The sequence below is a fragment of the Macaca mulatta genome, chromosome 19 (genome assembly GCF_049350105.2).
Source record: "Macaca mulatta isolate MMU2019108-1 chromosome 19, T2T-MMU8v2.0, whole genome shotgun sequence".
In the NCBI taxonomy this organism is placed as follows: domain Eukaryota; kingdom Metazoa; phylum Chordata; class Mammalia; order Primates; family Cercopithecidae; genus Macaca; species Macaca mulatta.
The window spans coordinates 1,446,712-1,466,307 of NC_133424.1; the positions used below are offsets into that span (position 1 = coordinate 1,446,712).

Sequence of the window (19,596 nt, forward strand, 5' to 3'; positions counted from 1 at the left end):
CTCAGGGCTTGGGGTGGCCTCGCTGAGCCCCCACTCCAAGGTCTGTCTGACAGAAATCCAGGAAATGGGCCGGAGAGGCTGGGATACCCGCCAGGAGACCGGTCCGAGGCTGTGCCCTGGATCCCTGAGCCCTCACTTTTGTAATTAAGGTAATAAACCGGTGCTGGCCATGGGGGCGCAGGCCTGTCATCCCAGCACTTTGGGAGGCTGAGGCGGGAGGATCACCTGCGGCCAGGAGTTCGAGACCAGCCTGGCCAACATGGAGAAACCCCGTCTCTACTAAAAATACAAAAATTAGCTGGGTGTGGTGGCGGATGCCTGTAATCCCAGCTACTCGGGAGGCTGAGGCAGGAGAATGACTTGAATCCAGGAGGCGGAGGTTGCAGTGAGCTGAGATGGCGCCACTGCACTCCAGCCAGGGCAGCAGAGCGAGATTCCATCCCCCCGGAAAAAAAAAAAAGAAAAAAGAAATCTATGGAACTGCCCATGGGGAGAAGGGACTGGCCTGGCCCTGCCACTCATGTTGACAAAGGAGTAAACTGAGGCACGGCCCTTCCCTCCCCCATCAGAACTGAAAGGTGTCTGAGGCCCCGGCAGCCCCTCTGCCTGAGATTCGGTGGCTCTGAGGGCCTCAGATGTCCTCACTCCACCCCCCGTTTCTCCTGCCAGCCTCAGAGGATCATTTTCAAAATGGTAACCGGCAAACCAACGTGATTCTCACACAAAGGCAAGGTGAGCCTGCTCCCGGCTGCTCACCCTGAATCATTCATGAAGGAGGCAGCTGGCCTGCGGGCTGGGATGGGAGACAGGAGAAAAGACAGAGGCTGGGCCCTGGGCTCGCTGAATCAGTCAGGTGCCCACGGGAGCCCCTGGGCGTCTTCCCGCGCTGGCATTCTGGATGTGACGGCTGACCTGTCAATCGCTGGGCCCTCAGCCATGGTTACCGGCAGGCCAGCTCGGGAAGGACACTGGTTTCAGGTGACCTGGGTGGGGCGGGGGCGGTGGGGGGGTTCCTGAGACCAGGCCGCCATTACAAAAGCAAAGGGCCTGCTTGTACCTGCTATCTCCCTCTGAGCTTCAGGTGGTGGGTGGGGCTGAGGGGCAGCCCCCAAGAGAGAAATCCACATCCGGAACCCCGGAACGTGTGTGAACAGGGCTTCATTCGGAAAAACAGTCTTTGAAGGTACCATTAAGTGTCTTGACATGAGACCATCCTGGAGTAGGCAGGTAGACCCTAAATTCTGGGACATACACTCTCGTTTTTATTTTTACCCGTCTTTTAAGACAGAGTGTCACTCTGTTGCCCAGGCTGGAGTGCAGTGGCATAATCTAGACTCACGGCAGCCTCCGCCTCCCACGTTCAAGTAATTCTCCTGCCTCAGTCTCCCCAGCAGCTGGGATTACAGGCGCGAACCACCATCCCCGGCTAATTTTTTTTTTTTTTTTTTGAGACAGAGTCTCGCTCTGTCGCCCAGGCTGGAGTGCAGTGGCGCGATCTCGGCTCACTGCAAGCTCCGCCTCCCGGGTTTACGCCATTCTCCTGCCTCAGCCTCACGAGTAGCTGGGACTACAGGCGCCGCCACCTCGCCCGGCTAGTTTTTTTGTATTTTTAGTAGAGACGGGGTTTCACTGTGTTAGCCAGGATGGTCTCGATCTCCTGACCTCGTGATCCGCCCACCTCAGCCTCCCAAAGCGCTGGGATTACAGGCGTGAGCCACCGTGCCCGGCCTTAATTTTTGTATTTTTAGTAGAAACGGGCTTTCACCATGTTGGCCGGGATGGTCTCAGTCTCTTGACCTCGTGATCTGCCTGCCTCGGCCTCCCAAAGTGCTAGGATGACAAGCGTTTGTTTTCGTTTTTGTGTTTTAGAGATGGAGTTTCACTCTTGTTGCCCAGGCTGGGGTGCAATGGCGCAATCTTGGCTCACTGCAACCTCTACCTCCCGGGTTCAAGCGATTCTCCTACCTCAGCCTCCTGAGTAGCAGAGGTTACAGGAATGCACCACCACAGCCGGCTAATTTTTGTATTTTTAGTAGAGACAAGGTTTCTCCATGTTGGCCAGACTGGTCTTAAACTCCGGCCTCAGATGTGATCCACCCGCCTTGGCCTCCCAGAGTGCTGGGGTTACAGGTGTGAGCTACCAAGCCCGGCCAGACACTGTCTTAAAAAAAATAAAAATAAGAAAAGGAACTGGACGGGTGGCTGGTGATGTGAGCCTTGCTGGGTAAAGGGTGGCCTTGGGCTTATACTTGGAGCAAGACAGGAGCCCTGGTGGGGCCACGATCGGAAGTGGGTTTTAACACAATTCCGATGGGTTAGACCGGGGCTTGGAACCTGCTGGTCTCTACCACTGCCAGCTGCCACTCAGACCCCTGGCCCCTCCCTGTCTGTGCTCAGGATGGGGCCCATCCCAGGCACCCCAAGAACAGACAGCAGCGACTTGCTCTGGTGGTGTGAGGATGGGGGTCTCCAGGGGAGCAAATCCACAGTAACACGCTGGGCTTCTCCCAGATGGGCTGCAGACGGCTCTTGGTGAGTCTCCGTTGACCGGCTGGTTCAGGCCAAAGGACCTCGCCACGGAGCTCGGCGGCCACCCCTAATCCCGGCTGGAATCCTCTGGCTCCGGATGCCCGGCGGGGCTCCAAGTCTCCTGGGCCCACACCAGGCCCCGGCCTGAAACACGCTGGAGGGGCAGGGCGCTGGGCTCGTTTGGATTTGGGGAAAGGAGAATTGTCATGTCTTCTCCCTCCGTAGGTTGCTGCCAATGAAAAACCCTTTTGAGTATGGACGAAATCTCACTAAGTCTATTTAGGGAGCAGCGTGGACTCCGGGCTGGGAACTGCGCCAGCCGGATGCCCACCGTCTGAGGCTTTCAACCACAGCCCCGTTTGGGTTCCAGGTGTGGAGGGCTGGGGTCATCCCCTCACCCTGGGGTGGCTCCCAAGCTGCTGACCTGGCTTCCCTGACGGGCATCCCTACAGCTCTGTCCGACTCTTCATGCGATCAGCGCTCCCGGGAACATATACTTTGGGGTGTTTTCTGATGCTGGGATGGTGGCCCGTGAGGCAGGGAACCTCCTGGTGACCCTGCTGGGCCCGGCCCTGTTTCCCCAGCCGTAGGGTGGCAGCCTCGAACTATACAAGGTCCAGGCCACAGTTTCCTTAGCTGTAGGTCGGTGGGCTGTGCACTGTACGGGGCTTGGGCCTCAGTTTCCCCAGCTGTAAGTGGGCGGCCGTGGACTGTGTGTGGCTTGGGCCTCAGTTTCCCTAGCTGTAGGTGGGCGGCCTCGGACTGTACAGGGCCTGGGCCTCAGTTTCCCCAGCTGTAGGCGGGGAGGCCATCGACTGTGTGTGGCCCGGACCTCAGTTTCCCCAGCTTTAGGCCGTTGGCGGCGGACTATACAAGGTCCAGGCCTCAGTTTCCCCAGCTGCAGGCTGGCGGCCGCGGACTGTGCGGGGCCCGGGACTCAGTTTCCCTATCCCCGCAGTCGGGATTCGCTGTTTCGGGCGAACAAAGGACGGTCGGGGGTGACCCTGAATCATGGCGCGTCCGCAGTCTCTGTGGCCACTGTGGAAACAGCCCTGGCGAGTCCGGGACGCGACGCGGCCTTTCCCTCCCCGCGCGATCACCCAGACGTGAACGCTCAGTTTGAATCGGACTTTTTGGCCATGTGCCCACAAGCAACATGGAGCCCTGCGGGTTTCCTGCCCGACTCCAAGATGGCGACGCGACTCCCTTTGCCCTCATGGCCCAGGCCGGGGGGTCCTGCCCACTTGCAAGATGGCGGCAGCCTGGGCCAAGCACGCTTCCCTCCGCCTGACTCGCCACGTACCCAATCTCAAGATGGCGTCTCCCGCAAAGCCACGCGCCAGACGGCGGCTTGCTCACTGGCTCAGACGCCGTCACGTGCGCCCACTTTCTCTCCCTCCCCCGACTCCATAGGCCGTTTCCGCCTTCGGCCTTGACGAATGACCGCCTCCGCCAATAGGCGCCTTCGATTCCTCTGAGTCCCGCCCCCGGGAGACATTCTGGCCAGTGGGAGCCGCTGGCGGGGGCCCGCGGGGCTCTCCCCGCCCCCGGGCTGCGGCGAGAGCCAATGGGCAGCGCGCGCGGGGGACGTGTGCGGGCGTCTCCGCCATTTTGTGAGTCTATAACTCGGAGCCGTTGGGTCGGTTCCTGCTATTCCGGCGCCTCCACTCCGTCCCCCGCGGGTCTGCTCTGTGTGCCATGGACGGGTGAGTCGCACCTCGCCCCGCGCCCCGCCGCCCTCCCCGCGCTGCAGCCCTGCCCCCGCCGCCGCGCCGGCCTCCCCGGCGCCGATCTCGCCGCCGCCCGGGCGGGAGGGGCGGCGGGCTCTCCCCTTCCTCTCCGCGTGGCGGGCGCGGGCTCGGGGCGGGCCAGGGGTTTCCCGGGGATCTGGCCGCGTCCCCGTTCCCGTCCCCCGCCCGGCCCGCTTCCGGCCCCCGCGCGCCCCGTCCCGAGCGCACGCGGCCTCCCGCGCCCCTCCCCCTCCGCGCGCGGCCCCGCACTTCGCCTTTGCCCCGCCTCGGCGGCGCGCGGCCCTTCCCGCTTCCCGTCCGGCCCTTGCGCGCCCGCTTGGATGGCCCTTCCCGCCTCCCGTCCGCGCTCCTCGTGCGCCTGCGTAGCCCGTCGCGCGTCCCCGTTGGCCCCAGCGCGCGTGCGCGGCTGCCGTCGGGGGCGCGCGCCTTTCCCGCCTCCCGGACTCTGCCCCCGGCGCAGCCCCGGAAGCGCAGGCGGGGCTAGGGCGGCCGCCGGGAGGGAAAGCCGGCGCCGGGGCCTCGCCGCGGGCTGGAGGGTCTGCGCTCCCCGCCCTGCCCCCCGTGCGCCCTGGGCCGTGGCCAAGGGTTTCGGCGATCTCAGGAGAGAGGCGGCCTCCCCGGGGTCGGAGGGTCCTCTCCAGGGACCCCCGCGGGCGCCGTCATGGGGAGGGCCTTTCCGGCTCTCTGGCTGCGGCAGCCTTTCCGGGCGGCTTTGCGGGGCGGGCTTCCCCTGGGAGGGGTGGGAGCCCCTCCAGAAAGGCCGTGTCCCGCCGAGCGCTTCCTGCGCGAGGCCCTCCTTGGGAATAGGAAGCGGGAGAGGCGGGAGATGCTTCGCATTCTTTCCGTTTTCCTGAGAAGTTTTTCTTGGGCCCAGTTACATTTAAAAGTCTGTTAGGACGTGCTCCGTGCAGTCCGTGGTGTCACAGCGAGGAGGCGCGGCCCTAGAGTGGGTCTGGAGCCCTTGGCATGCGTCGGGGCAGGTGGGTCCTGCAGACGGCGAGCCGGGGCTTCCCGCTCTCGTCCCGGCGCCGCGGGCTTGGGGCCGCGCACTCGCCTCCCGGAGTGAGGCAGGTCCGGGGGCTGCGCTTCCTTCCGACGCGCGCTCCGAGTCACTGAGGCCCCCGCCGGGAGTTGCAGTGGCGCCGTGGGGAGCTCCCTGTTGGGTCGGGAGCTGGCCGGGGCTGAAGGGGGGGCCTCGGGCCGCCCAGCTTTCTTCCCACCTTCCCCCCGAGGTGTCCCGAGGAGGGAGAGTCGGGTCGGGCAGGGCTCGGGTTGATCAGTAACTGAGGCTGTGTTCTGGTTGGTCTGTTCATTTTTATTTTTATGGACGGTTCCTACGGCCGCCACCCGCCCTCGGTGGATGGGGCTCCACTCTGATGAGAGGCACCCTCTTGGGGGGGCCACCCCCATCCGGGCGGAAGCTCTGGCCCAGCCCTGGGAGTTTGCCGGCTTCAGCCTTTCTCAGGCGTTTCCAACTTTCTGGAAAGCACACAGCGGCCCTCGAACCCTCTCAGCGGCGTCTAGCATCCTTGGGGCTTCCGAGGGGCGTGTCTTTGTCTTGGGACTTGTGGAGCCTGGTCCAGAGGTGGGGCCTAGGGTCCTGCTGGGAGGGAGGGGCGCCGCAGGACAATGGTGGCCCCTTTTCAAGTTGCAGTCAAGTGGACGGCTCACTTCCCTGCCCTTCTGAGCTTTCTCTAGCGGGGCCTCGCGCAGCCAGAGGGAGCCCCGCGGAGGTGGCGGCTGCAGGGTCCTGCGGGCTCTCCTGGCCCCGGGACAGCCGGGCGCGCCTGCTGCTGAGCGGCCACCGGGCTAACGTTGTCTCCTTTCTCTCTCTCTACAGCATTGTCCCAGATATAGCCGTTGGTACAAAGGTAGGCACTTCTCACTTTGCTTCTCCGTGACGCTCCTCTGACCTTGTGCCGACCCCGGGGGCCACCCCCCAGCGCTGCTGCGTTGGCTGGAGAGCGCCTTGCTGTTCCGAAGGGGCACACTACCCTTGGTCTGGAATCTGGAGTTGGGTGGGAGGGTTCCAGCCCCGGCTCCAGTGCCCCGTGCGTTTGGTCTGGAATCTGGAGTTGGGTGGTTGGTCTGGAATCTGGAGTTGGGTGGTTGGTCTGGAATCTGGAGTTGGGTGGGAGGGTTCCAGCCCCGGGCTCCACTGCCCCGTCCGTTTTGGGGGTTTGGGTTTGCTGGCCGCCCCTCAGGTCTGGAATCTGAGCCGCTCTTCAGTTCTTGCTCTCAGCAGCGAGGGCTCTGCGTGCCCCAGACCTGGGTTTGGAACCTCTCCTGTCCCTGGAGGCTGGAAGAGTGCTGTTAAGTGGGATACCTCGTGTTGTAGCTGCCAGAGGGACTCTTGGTTTGGATCAGAAAAGAGTCACCTGGCTGTGGAGGGACCTGGGCAGACCCCAGTGTGTGTGAGCGCCTGGAGTGGGCATTTACTGGTTGCTTTTGACATTAAGTTGTTTTCTTTTTTGAGATGGGGTCTTGTTTTGTCACCAGGCAGGAGTGCAGTGGTGCGACCTTGGCTCACTGCAACCTCCACTTCCTGGGTTCAAGCGGTTCTCCTGCCTCTGCCTCCTGAGTAGCCGGGGTTACAGGTGCCCACCGCCATGCCTGGCTAATTTTTGTGTGTATATATATGTTTTTAAACAAACATGGGGTTTCACCATGTTGGCCAGGCTGGTCTGGAACTCCTGATCTCAGGTGATCCACTGCCCTCAGCCTCTCAGAGTGCTGGGATTACAGTTGTGAGCCACCAGGCCCTGCTGACATTGTCTTTTGATGGCATCTGGTCAGAACAACAGTAAACTGTCAAAGATGGCGTTTGGGGCAAGAGAAAAATGAATGTGCCAGATCTCACGTGTGTGTGAATCTTGCAGCCAGGGCTGGAAGGCAGGGGCACTGCTTCCCCGTGGAGGGTGAGGCCAGGGCTAAGCGTGTGAGGAAAGGGGGTGAGAACCTGGAGAGTAAGGTCCTGGGGAGGCCAGCGATTCCGAGGGAGCTGTGGTCCTCGCTTAGCTGGGGTGGGTGGTTGGTGAATGATTGTGCTGGTCATTGTGGGTTGAGGGCTCCCGACTTCAGGGCTTGTCCCCCGAGGGCCTCTTGCAGGGTGAGCCCACAGCGGTGGGGCCAGAGCTCTCTGGTTTCTGGTCAGTCAGCGGTGGTGCCTGGGCCAGGTTTCGGTTTTCCCAAGTGGACTGCTGTCTTTACAGGCGGCCTGGCCCGATCTTCCTGGAGATAAAACCTGTTTGTTCAGTGTGGGAGGAGGGAGAGGGACTTTCCCTCTGAAAGCATTTGCAGCAATCCCTGGATGTGTCTGGCTTGCAGGCAGTCCTCTTTTCCTTGCTTCTGTGAGGCTGCGTTCCAGCTGGAGTGGCCCTCAGCTTCCATCAGGTGGTCCTGCAGCCCTTCTCTGCAGTTCCCAGGGGGCTCGATGGCTGGGACACAGAAGCTAAGCCAGGGCAGGATGGCAGCCCGCGGGCTCTGGTGCAGGGAGGGATTTTGCCAAGGGGCGGTGTCAGGGCCCCTGCTGGGTGCAGGCCCTGGTAGGAGGATGGGGTGGTACCCTGACCCGGGTGATCGCCCTCCTGCACCAGGGAACCCTCAGCTGACCTGGGCCCACACCTGGCCACGTTGTCCTTTATCCCCGGACAGAGCACCTCCTGTTCAGTGTGGGGTTGAAGACGCCTGGGACCCGTGCCGCAGGGTCCCGGCTGCAGACTGGGAGGGCTCGGGGCGTTTCCGGTCAGTCCGTGTGCTTCAGGACAGGTGCCTTGAAGGGACCCTCCTGGGGTGTCTGGCGGCTGCAGTGAAGGAAGTGGAGGTGCTCGGCCCAGCTTGTGTCTCCTGGTTGCTGCCCTGTGGAGCCTCAGAGCCTCCAGGTGTCCCTTTCGTTCTACTGGGGCGCTGCTGAGCTGAGCTGAGCCAAGCCGGCCTGTGCCGCCCGGGCAGGCGTGGAGTTTGCTGCCACAGACGGTTGTGGGCATGCCAGGCCACTTGCCCATGGGAATGAGATTAGGGCTTCAGGCAGGCGGCCAAGAGGACTGCTCAGAGGAAGCGGCACCGCCCACCACTCCAGTCAAACAGGGTCCAAGATGCCCTTTTTAAGGTTTGTGCAGCTAGCACATGGGAGCCGCATGGGCGCCTGGCCGCTGTCCAGCTCGGGGGAGGACCAGCCCTGGTGTCCTAGATGGTCGGCTTCTGGGCTCCCCCAGCCTCTGGGCTGGAGGGGAGAGGAGACAGGAAACGACTTCCTGTGGGGGGCGGGGGGCGGAGGCTGGAGGCTGGAGGCTCCGTGTCTCTGCGTCTCTGCGTCTCAGGTGCACCTTGCCTCACGTCCTCCTGTCCTGGCGCTCCTGTGTTTTCCGATCCCGTGGTTTCCACCTGAGGCTGCTGACTGTTTGCCCTGGGCCTGTGCAGCCCCGCCCTGTGCTCACAGAGGGCCCTGGACTCTGGAAGTAAAAAGATGCCTCGAGGCTCTGTTCTCAGCATTTGACTTCGTTTGCGTCCGGCCGGAGCCTCAGCCGCCCTGATGGTGCACACTTCTGTTCATTCTTTGATCCTAAAGTCTTGGGGACTGACAGGTGGCATTTGGGTGGGCACCAGGCCTGTGGAGCCTGAGCGATTCCTGGTTCTAGCCCTGGTGGCTTCTCGACTGCTTGTTTGGTGACGCCCTGGGTGCTTGCGGGGTTGGCCTGGGGGCTCGAGGCTGCAGTTAGAGGTCTCAGTGGCAGGGGCAGTCCCTGTTCCCTGTCCTGGAGCAGGTGCTGGAGTCTCACGTGGGGAGGCTTTGCAGGCCGGCCTGCCTGCCTTCCTTCCTTCCTTCCTTCCCTCCTTCCTTCCCTCCTTCCTTCCCTCCTTCCTTCCCTCCTTCCTTCTCTCCTTCCTTCCTGGAAGCTTTACAGTCAGGGCCAGCAGAGGGCCCCGGTTGAGGTCAGGGCAGGAGTGGAGCTGAACGTGCGTGGAGGGGAGGCGGCCTTAAGGGAAGACCATCCAAGCGCAGGCTCAGGGAGGCCGGTGTTGGTGGGGGCTCTTTGACCGGGCATGGGGGCTCATGGAGCTGGGGGCTGTCTGAGGAGGGACAGGGTGTGACATCCACTGGTTCCTTCTGATGTGATGGCCCTGGGCCCCTCAGTAGGTGGGGCAGGCTCTTGGCCTCACTCCTGATACGGGAGATGGAGGCTCCTTCTTTGTTCCCTGGGATGGCTCTGTCCTGGGGGCCTGGGCGCTGCCCTGGGGGCCTGCAGAGTCCGGCTTTGCAGACCAAGCGCCTGTGCTCCAAGGTCCTCAGACCCGAGCTTTGTTTTCTGTGTAACTAAGGGCCGTAACTAACGTCTCCTCCAATTTCACTCTGAATAAACGTGTGTCTTCAACCCTTGCGTGGGGGGGGGGCCGTCTGCCGTTCTGAGCCTAGGATCAGTGTAGTGTAATTCTCCCTAGAAGTTGATTCAGTTACATAGAAATAACGAGTGAATAGATTGTTTCTGGAGAGAAAATGGACAGGTAGAAATGATGGGGCTGCTGTAGAGCTCCCCTGGCCCCAGTCACGGCCGTGGTAGCACCAGATCACTGCGCAGGGAGGCTGTGTCTCTGGTCCTCAGTCTCGAGTGTGCGGAGACGGAGGTCGGGTTTCCCTTACGGGGCTGGAAAACAGAAGAGGAGGGGCTTCCGCGAGAGCGAGCGAGGCGGTGCTAGAGTTTGGTTCTCCTGTGAGGCCACCAGCAGTGAGGTCAGCTGCCTGGGCCCTGCCTTGTGCTGCTGGGGAGGCTGGTTCCATGGAGCGGGTCCCCTGCCCTGCTGGCTGGTGGCTGAGGCCCAGGCCTGCGCCCAGGGCGGCCGGCAGCACAGTGAGGCTGCGTCCACAGCAGAGTTGGCCGTGGAGATAGTATACGCGGTGCCCTCCGTCGCTGAGACCTCCCAGCGCCACTGGCTGAGTACCCCAGGGCTTCCAGAGCTTGGAAAAAGGAGCAGTGTCTTGGTTGTGGAACTGTGGGGTGCTGTGCGCGTCCATGGGCTGTGGGGGTGTTTCTGGAGACAGGCCTGGGTCTGTGCTCTGGCTGCCCTGCCGTGGAAGTGTGGGTGTGGGTGTGGGTTGGGGGTCTGGGACCCCAGGCAGCCTGAGTGGGAGCTGGGCGGCTGGTGGGGAAGGGAGGCCCTGGACTGGCGGGAAGTGCAGCTCAGCGTTGTCCCTTCTCTTGCAGCGGGGATCTGACGAGCTTTTCTCTACTTGTGTCACTAACGGACCGTTTATCATGAGCAGCAGCAACTCGGCAGGTAAGGCCGGGACTTAGCCCAGGGCGAGGTCTGCGGGTGTCTTTTCCTGGAACAACCCTGGGACTCTCCTTTTCATCTCAAACGGTGGGCCCCACGGTCCACGCTGCAGGTCCAGGTCCCAGTTCTTGCTACAGAGAATTCCTGGGGAGGTGCTGGATGGGTGGTCCAGGCCGGCACTTGGACTTGTGGGCGGGTTGTCAGCAGCTGTCGGGAGCAGGGGTCCCGACGGTGCAGGCCTTGGCCTCGTGCTGCTGGTTCACGTGCACCCTCCTGGGGCTCAGGGCTGGTCTCTGTAGCAGGCAGGGCTCTAGGCGGAGAGCAGGGACCCGGCCCTGTGGGATTCTACGTGTTGATGCCTGCGTCTCCCGGCACCCCCTTTTCAGCAAACGGAAATGACAGCAAAAAGTTCAAAGGTGACAGCAGAAGCGCTGGCGTCCCCTCCAGAGTGATCCACATCCGGAAGCTCCCCATCGACGTCACAGAAGGAGAGGTCATCTCCCTGGGGCTGCCTTTCGGGAAGGTCACCAACCTCCTGATGCTGAAGGGGAAAAACCAGGTATCTGAGCCGCGCTTCTCGGGGCGCTGGTACCGCACAGGCGGGGAGGAGGAGGGCCCGGCACTCACTGCCTCCCCCACAGGCCTTCATCGAGATGAACACGGAGGAGGCTGCCAACACCATGGTGAACTACTACACCTCGGTGACGCCAGTGCTGCGCGGCCAGCCCATCTACATCCAGTTCTCCAACCACAAGGAGCTGAAGACCGACAGCTCTCCCAACCAGGCGGTGCGTGGCCCTGCAGCGGACCCCAGCAGCCCGGGGACCTCGGGGGTGGGGGGTCCCGGCCTCAGGGGCCGGGGACTCACGGCAATGCCTCCCACAGCGGGCCCAGGCGGCCCTGCAGGCTGTGAACTCGGTCCAGTCGGGGAACCTGGCCTTGGCTGCCTCGGCGGCGGCCGTGGACGCAGGAATGGCGATGGCTGGGCAGAGCCCCGTGCTCAGGATCATTGTGGAGAACCTCTTCTACCCCGTGACCCTGGATGTGCTGCACCAGGTGAGGTGGTCCCATCACTGCCAGGGCCGCACGGCTGGGTCAGGCTGCCGTCGCTGTGGGCGCAGGCCCACGGGAGGGGTCTGGCAGGGCTGGTGGGCGCCGGGCAGGAGCTCATGCTGTGGCCTGGGGCCTGCAGATTTTTTCGAAGTTTGGCACAGTGTTGAAGATCATCACCTTCACCAAGAACAACCAGTTCCAGGCCCTGCTGCAGTACGCGGACCCTGTGAGCGCCCAGCACGCCAAGCTGGTGAGTGGGGCTCCCAGGATGGCACCTGCCCTGGCCCTGGCCCTGGCCTGGCCCGGCCGCACCTCACGCTGCCTCTCCCCTCAGTCGCTGGACGGGCAGAACATCTACAACGCCTGCTGCACGCTGCGCATCGACTTTTCCAAGCTCACCAGCCTCAACGTCAAATACAACAATGACAAGAGCCGCGACTACACGCGCCCAGACCTGCCCTCCGGGGACAGCCAGCCCTCCCTGGACCAGACCATGGCCGCGGCCTTCGGTAAGAGGCTGCCCGAGGCGGCGCCAGTGTGCAGAGTGGTCTGTGAGGGCCGCTCAGTCCGGAACCCCAGCGGCACGGCCCGGCCCTGCACCAGGGTGATGCGCCTGCTGCTCTCTGCACGGCCAGCACAGCACAGTCCGGTGCCCCCCACGTCGGGACCACGGCCCCCCTAGAGCAGCGGATCTGCCCGCGAAGGCTCTGCTGGGGCCGCCCGCCAGCCGGGTTGGGGCCCATCCCACAGCACAGCGCCCGCTCGCGGTGGAGGTTGTGGGTGCGATGATTAGTGTCTCATTTATTTCTAGGTGCACCTGGTATAATCTCAGCCTCTCCGTATGCAGGAGCTGGTTTCCCTCCCACCTTTGCCATTCCTCAAGCTGCAGGTATTCAAACGCTTGGTCTTGGTTCCCCGGCGACTGCATGCCCACACCACCTTCCCAGGCAGCTCCGCATCCACGGCGGCAGCCTGGGCGGACTGGGCACTCGAGTGCCAGGTCAGGGGCCCTTTCCGGGAGAGGGGACGCCACGTCCACAGAGCAGGCTTGGCCAGGGCAGTGGTAGGACAGGGCAGTGGAGGCGCACGTGTGGATGGCGCCAGCCGGAAGCACTAACCGCACAGTCTTTGTGGTCTGGTTCCCTTCAAGCACCTCCGGGCGAGCGCGAGGACCGCCAGTGGTTGGAGGGATGTGTCCCTAGTAGTTGAATTTGAGTGGCCGGGTAAGCGCGTGGCCCGAGGCTGCGGAGCATGACCGGCGGCGGGACGTGTGTGCGTGGCCGTCCTCCTGCTTCCCTTCTGGGACGGGGACCGGGCCGCCGAGTGCTGGCCGTGGACGGAGCAGCGCGTGCCGCCCCGCGGCCGCCTTGTCTGCATGGAGGCATGGGCACGCATGCGCGGTGGTCCCGGGACAGGCCCTGCTTGCCGAGGGCCCCGTGTCTGTGCTGGCGGAGCCGGAGCTTTTCTGTGCTGTGGGCGCATGCAGATGAGTCCAAGCCCCGCACGGCCCGTGCTGTGAGGAGAGGCGGGCGCTGGTGCAGGAGCCAGCGGGTGGCTGTGCGGGGGTCGGGCGACCCCACAGGCACCCGGGGTAGGGCCAGAGCCAGGGCCGCCTCCCGCGCGGCTCCTCGGTGCATGAGGACGGGGAGCGTCGGCCTCTCCCACGCTGCGGTGGACTGGGGGTGCCGCTGCTCATCTTACCTCCTACCTTTCCAGGCCTTTCCGTTCCCAACGTCCACGGAGCCCTGGCCCCCCTGGCTATCCCCTCGGCGGCGGCGGCAGCTGCAGCGGCAGGCCGGATCGCCATCCCGGGCCTGGCGGGGGCAGGAAATTCTGTATTGCTGGTCAGCAACCTCAACCCAGAGGTACGTGGGCTTCGCCGCGCCGTTCCTCCCGGAAAAGCGAGCAGGGGATGTTGTGCTCGGTCTTGGGTCCCGGAGCGGCGCCGCTCCTCGCTGTGTCTGCGCCTCTGCCCCGGCAGCTCCTCTGCTGCAGCGCTGAGAGCCTCCTCTCCCAAGATGGCTTGAGTTTTCCTGTTTTCCTGAATTCACATCTTGGTTTACGTTTTCACTTCCGTGATATGCAGAATGAATTGTTTTTTGTTACCCAAAGGCAGTGTAAAAATGACTCGGAACTGAGCAGGGCGTGCAGTTCCGAGCCGCAGCAGGCCGCCCTGCTGGTCCCCGGGACCACAGGGTTAGTGCGGCAGGGTGTGGGCGGCCCCTGTGGCACCAGAGCCTGTCACTTAATTAGCTGGTGGACTGTTATTTCTCAGAATGGTTAAATCCCCCTCGGGGAGAGCTTGGGTAAAAGTAGAGGCTCAAAATATGGAACTTGATGGATGGGATCCCCGGAATCAGTATTTCAGGCTGTTCTGTTACTCGGCAATTCCTGTGATTTCCTCAAGGTGGTGCCCACCCTGGCCCTCCCTCGCGGGGCACAGGGCGCACTCCCTGCCTCTGCCTCTTACCACGAGCCCGGTGCTGTCCCTCCAGCTCCTGAGCCGGGGGACCCACGGCGAGGCCGTGCACTAACAGACTCAATCTCCCTTCACGCCTGTGTCATCGTCCTTAGAGACTGACTTGTGCCACAGCCGTGCGAGACAGCGCTGCTGCAGGGCTTGGCTGAGGTGGCCGGGAGCGGAGCTGCACCCGCGCTCCTGGGGGGCGTGGTGGGGATCAGCCTCTGGGCGCCCTCCAGCAGTGCTGTCTGCCGGCATGTGAGTGAAGGTGCTTTTCTCACCGTGTGCCCCGCGGTAAACCTGTAACTGGAATGTGTGTGGAGTGTGACTGATAGAACACTACCTGATTTTCTTATGTATTTACTGACCTGTGTTTTTTTGCTACTTTTTTTCTTTTCTCCCCTTCCCCTTTCCCAATTTTTTTTCTTGCCCTGATCCGGAATTTCTTTGCCAACTGACTGCACGGTACTTCTGCTTCCTGTTGTTGCTTGAAACAAAACAAAAACATAAACAAATAAAAAACAAAAATTCCCCCTCAAACCCTGCTCTCCGGAAACCAACCTGCCCTTGAATATTAACATCCTGACAACTTCATCATCCATCAACCACTGCACGCCTGCGGGGACTGTCTTCCTCGTGTGGACGATTGGCAACTCGCCCCCCTTGACCTCTCCCTCTCCCCTGTCCCTCCGCTGCCTTGCTCTGCTGTCTCTAAAGAGAGTCACACCCCAAAGCCTCTTTATTCTTTTCGGTATGTTATCATTCACACTTTTATTACCTTGTTTTCATTTAATTGAGATGATTTTGATGCCCTGAGACGTATTATGAGTTTGCGGTTTGGCACTCTGATGCTCCGTGGCATCGGCCTCGTTTTATGGTTTGCTTTCGGTTTGCCTATTTTATTTGGTCCCGTAGATACGTACGCATGGTTTATCGCCCTGCATGCTTTTCAGAGTTAGACCTGTCGGTGGCATATGCTACCGTGGCCACCTGCTGGCAGCTTACCTGTCCTGGATGCTATGACTTTGCCGAACGGAGCTGCTCCCGTTAGCGCGCCCTGTGGCTGCGAGACGCAGCTCCGCAGTGGCCGATAAAGCAAACCCGGCCGGGCTGAGCCGGGCCTTGTGGGGGGTGGGTGCGGGGTTGGGGCTGACGGGGAGATGGGCGGGGCGGGCGGCAGGCGACTCAGGCCCTGTCCCTGGGCTTTTGAAGGCGTCTACGGGGACGTGCAGCGCGTGAAGATCCTGTTCAATAAGAAGGAGAACGCCCTGGTGCAGATGGCGGACGGCAACCAGGCCCAGCTGGGTGAGAGGCCGGGCCGGCCCTGGGGGCGGTGGGGGCAGGGGCTGCCTTCCCTCACGGGCGCCTGGTCACACGGGTGCTGCTGTCCCCAGCCATGAGCCACCTGAATGGGCACAAACTGCACGGGAAGCCCATCCGCATCACACTGTCAAAGCACCAGAATGTGCAGCTGCCCCGCGAGGGCCAGGAGGACCAGGGCCTGACCAAGGACTATGGCAACTCACCCCTGCACCGCTTCAAGAAGCCGGGCTCCAAGAACTTCCAGAACATATTCCCGCCCTCAGCCACGCTGCACCTCTCCAACATCCCGTGAGTGCTGGCGGGGGGCGGGCACGGGGCCGGGCCGGGGCTCTGCGTGGCTGTCCTGCCGCGTCGGCCTGTGAACTGCAATTTCCAGAGTGCAGGTCGGACACCTCTTAGCCCAAACCTGAAGTACGGCGAGGCCTGAAGCTTGAGGGAGGGAGGGATCGTTGGACTTGGAAGGGTTTGGTCTTTTGGCTTAGGGGACGCTCCGCTGTGAGAATGTAGAATGCACACATTTATTTATTTTTATTTTTTGAGACGGAGTCATGCTCTGTTGTCCTGGCTGGAGTACAGTGGAAGGATCTCGGTTCACTGCATCCTCTACCTCTTGGGTTCAAAGCGATTGTCCTGCCTCAGCTTCCGGAGTAGCTGGGACTACAGGCGCCCACCCCCACGCCTGGCTAATTTTCTTATTTATTTATTTTTTTTATTTTGAGACAGAGTCTCGCGCTGTCACCCAGGCTGGAGTGCAGTGGCCGGATCTCAGCTCACTGCAAGCTCCGCCTCCCGGGTTTACGCCATTCTCCTGCCTCAGCCTCCCGAGTAGCTGGGACTACAGGCGTCCGCCACCTCGGCCGGCTAGTTTTTTGTATTTTTTTAGTAGAGACGGGGTTTCACCGTGTTAACCAGGATGGTCTCGATCTCCTGACCTCGTGATCCGCCCGTCTCGGCCTCCCAAAGTGCTGGGATTACAGGCTTGAGCCACCGCGCCCGGCCCTAATTTTCTTATTTTTAGTAGAGACGGGGGTTTCACCATATTGGCCAGGCTGGTCTCCACCTCCTGACCTCATGATCTTCCCTCCTCGGCCTCCCAAAATGCTGGGGTTACAGGCGTGAGCCACTGTGCCTGGCCACGTTTATTTAATCTTTTTTGAGATGGAGTCTGGCTCTGTCGCCCAGGCTGGAGTGCAGTGGCACAATCTTGGCTCACTGCAAGCTCCGCCTCCCGGGTTCACGCCATTCTCCTGCCTCAGCCTCCTGAGTAGCTGGGACTAGAGGCGCCGCCACCACGTCCGGCTAGTTTTTTGTATTTTTTTAGTAGAGACGGGGGTTCTCCGTGTTAGCCAGGATGGTCTCGATCTCCTGACCTCGTGATCTACCTCCCTCGGCCTCCCAAAGTGCTAGGATTACAGGCGGGAGCCACCACCCCCGGGCTAATGCACACCTTTATAATCCCAGTGCTATGTGGGGCCAGGCAGGGGATCTTCTTGAACCCAAGACCAGCCTGAGCAATAAAGTGAGATTCCCGTCTCTACCAGAAAAATTGGTTAAAATTAGGTAAGAGTGGTGGTGTGCACCTCAGGGCCCAGCTCCTTGGGATTTGGAGGCTGAGGTGGGAGGTTCACTTTGAGCTCAGGGGTTTGAGGTTGCAGTGAGCTGTGATTGCCACACTCCAGGCTGGGCAACAGAGTGAGACCCTGTTGCAAAAAAATACATAGTGCAAATATTTGGAAATGCAGGTACATCTGGCCCCAAGTATGTCAACCTATGCCCTTTGATATTTAACACATTACTTGTGAAATGTTTATTAGAAAGTCACCAAGGGGCCTGGCAGAGTGGCTCACGCCTGTGATTCCAGCACTTGAGGAGGCTGAGGTAGGCAGATTGCCTGAGGTCAGGAGTTCGAGACCAGCCTCGCCAACCTGGTGAAACCCCATCTTTACTAAAAATAAAAATTCAGCCTGGCATGGTGTCGTGCACCTGTAATCCCAGCTACTTGGGAGGCTCAGGCAGGAGAATCACTTGAACCCGGGAGGCGGAGGTTGTAAGCCAAGATCACGCCACTGCAGTCCAACCTGGGTGACAAAGCAAGACTCTGTCTCAAAACAAAAAAAAAGGGGGGAGCAGCATGGTACTCTGCTTCTACAAACCTGTGGATGCCTGGTTTCATTAGAAGCTGCTTCAGACCATTGTGGGCATGATTCGATGTCCCATTTCTGGGCTCCTAAAAGGCCCTACACCTTCCCTGGCCACTCAGAAAACTAGTGTGGGGAGAGCCTCGCTGACCTTATCAGACGTCCCTCTACCCAGCCCCAGGCCAACACCTTTCTCCTCCCACAGACCCTCCGTCTCCGAGGAGGATCTCAAGGTTCTGTTCTCTAGCAATGGGGGCGTCGTCAAAGGATTCAAGTTCTTCCAGTGAGTATGAGGCAGACGGTGCCTGGCTCTCCCCGGGCTGCCCTGTGGCCGGCCCTGACCCCATGTCTTGCAGGAAGGACCGCAAGATGGCACTGATCCAGATGGGCTCTGTGGAGGAGGCGGTCCAGGCCCTCATCGACCTGCACAACCATGACCTCGGGGAGAACCACCACCTGCGGGTCTCCTTCTCCAAGTCCACCATCTAGGGGCGCAGGCCCCCTGGCCGGGCCCGCTGGCGACAACTTCCATCATTCCAGAAAAAAGCCACTTTAAAAAGCAGCTGAAGTGACCTTAACAGACCAGAGATTTTATTTTTTTAAAGAGAAATCAGTTTACCTGTTTTTAAAAAAATTAAATCTAGTTCACCTTGCTAACCCTGCGGTGACGGGGACAGCTCAGGCTCTTGGTGACTGTGGCGGCGGGAGTTCCCAGCCCTCCACACCCGGGGCCAGACCCTCGGGGCCGTGCCTTGGTGGGGCCTGCAGGTGGGTGCCCCGACCACAACTCGGCTTCCTTGTGCCTTAAAAACCCTGCCTTCCTGCAGCCACACCCCCCCGGGGTGTCCTGGGGACCCAGGGGGCGGGGGTCACACCAGAGAAAGGCAGGGGGCCTGGCCGGCTCCTGCAGGATCATGTGCCTGGGGCTCCCCGGCCGAGGCTGCGACTCCCCAACCCCAGCCCTCTAATCAAGTCATGTGATTCCCCCGCCCTGCCCCCAGGGCCTTCCCTGCTGCCCCCGGGCGGGCTCCCCACTGCTCCAGCTGCGGAGCTGGTCGTCATAATCTCTGTATTATATACTTTGCAGTTGCAGACGTCTGTGCCTAGCAATATTTCCAGTTGACCAAATATTCTAATCTTTTTTTCATTTATATGCAAAAGAAATAGTTTTAAGTAACTTTTTATAGCAAGATGATACAATGGTATGAGTGTAATCTAAACTTCCTTGTGGTATTACCTTGTATGCTGTTACTTTTATTTTATTCCTTGTAATTAAGTCACAGGCAGGACCCAGTTTCCAGAGAGCAGGCGGGGCCGCCCAGCGGGTCAGGCACAGGGAGCCCCGGTCCGATCTTAGACCCCTGAGCTTCAGGGAGGGGCGGGCGCGTCGCCGCCTCTGGCATCGCCTCCGGTTGCCTTACACCACACCTTCACCTGCAGTCGCCTAGGAAACTTGCTTTCAAACTTCTTCAGGGTTTTTTCCTTCAAATTTTGGACCAAAGTCTCATTTCTGTGTTGTGCTTGCCTCTGATGCTGGGACCCGGCAGGCGGCCGCTCCTGTCCTCACTGTGCTGTCTCCCGCCCCCGCGTCCTGTCCCGGGGGCTCTCCTAGGATCCCCTTTCCATGAAGAGTGTAACAAGGGTGTAAATATTTATAATTTTTTATACCTGTTGTGAGACCCGAGGGCGGCGGCGCGGTTTTTTATGGTGACACAGATGTATATTTTGCTAACAGCAATTCCAGGCTCAGTATTGACCGCGGAGCCACAGGGACCCCACGCACATTCCGTTGCCTTACCCGATGGCTTGTGACGCGGAGAACCGATTAAAACCGTTTGATAAACTCCTCCCTTGTCTAGGCCTGTGTTCGCTGTGGACGCTGTAGAGGCAGGTTGGCCAGTCTGTACCTGGACTTCGAATAAATCTTCTGTATCCTCGCTCCGTCCGCCTTCAGTGCTTTTCCTCTTGCTGTGCTTTGGGCGGTCCCGGCTCGAACCCGGGCTTCCGCGGGAGCGCCAGGTGGGGCCGCGGGTGGGGTGGGCCCGGCGCTGAGGGAGGGTCCCCGCGTGGG

At 61.0% G+C, this 19,596-nt stretch overlaps 1 protein-coding gene across 34 annotated transcripts; it reads left to right on the forward strand.

The window, feature by feature from the left end:
- The first annotated feature begins 4,012 nt into the window (after positions 1–4,012).
- PTBP1 (polypyrimidine tract binding protein 1) lies at positions 4,013–19,462 on the forward strand. 34 transcript variants are annotated; one of them, XM_077978779.1, is made up of 15 exons: positions 4,145–4,235; positions 6,121–6,151; positions 10,481–10,553; positions 10,937–11,109; positions 11,192–11,338; positions 11,436–11,606; positions 11,743–11,853; positions 11,938–12,112; positions 12,415–12,492; positions 13,320–13,472; positions 14,786–14,815; positions 15,277–15,369; positions 15,459–15,675; positions 17,731–17,808; positions 17,882–19,462. In XM_077978779.1, the coding sequence occupies exons 1-15, from the start codon at positions 4,228–4,230 to the stop codon at positions 18,012–18,014; spliced, it is 1,671 nt and encodes a 556-aa protein (XP_077834905.1). In that variant the 5' UTR covers positions 4,145–4,227; the 3' UTR covers positions 18,015–19,462. The 34 variants fall into 34 exon arrangements, 32 of the variants coding, with proteins under 32 accessions (XP_077834896.1, XP_077834900.1, XP_077834899.1 ...); XM_077978787.1 differs by having other exon boundaries at positions 13,320–13,468; positions 14,782–14,815; positions 15,277–15,376; XM_015122301.3 differs by having other exon boundaries at positions 13,320–13,468; positions 14,782–14,815.
- The last annotated feature ends 134 nt before the right edge of the window (positions 19,463–19,596 follow it).

What these genes read in the sequence shown, in the direction of transcription:
- PTBP1 (XM_077978768.1), top strand. Translation starts at nt 10,289, where the DNA reads ATGGGCTGTGGGGGTGTTTCTGGAGACAGGCCTGGGTCTGTGCTCTGG. An exon ending in GTTTATCATGAGCAGCAGCA is followed by an intron (nt 10,545 to 10,915) that starts ACTCGGCAGGTA and finishes TGATGCCTGCGT; the next exon opens with CTCCCGGCACCCCCTTTTCA. An exon ending in TGCCATTCCTCAAGCTGCAG is followed by an intron (nt 12,493 to 13,319) that starts GTATTCAAACGC and finishes CTACCTTTCCAG; the next exon opens with GCCTTTCCGTTCCCAACGTC.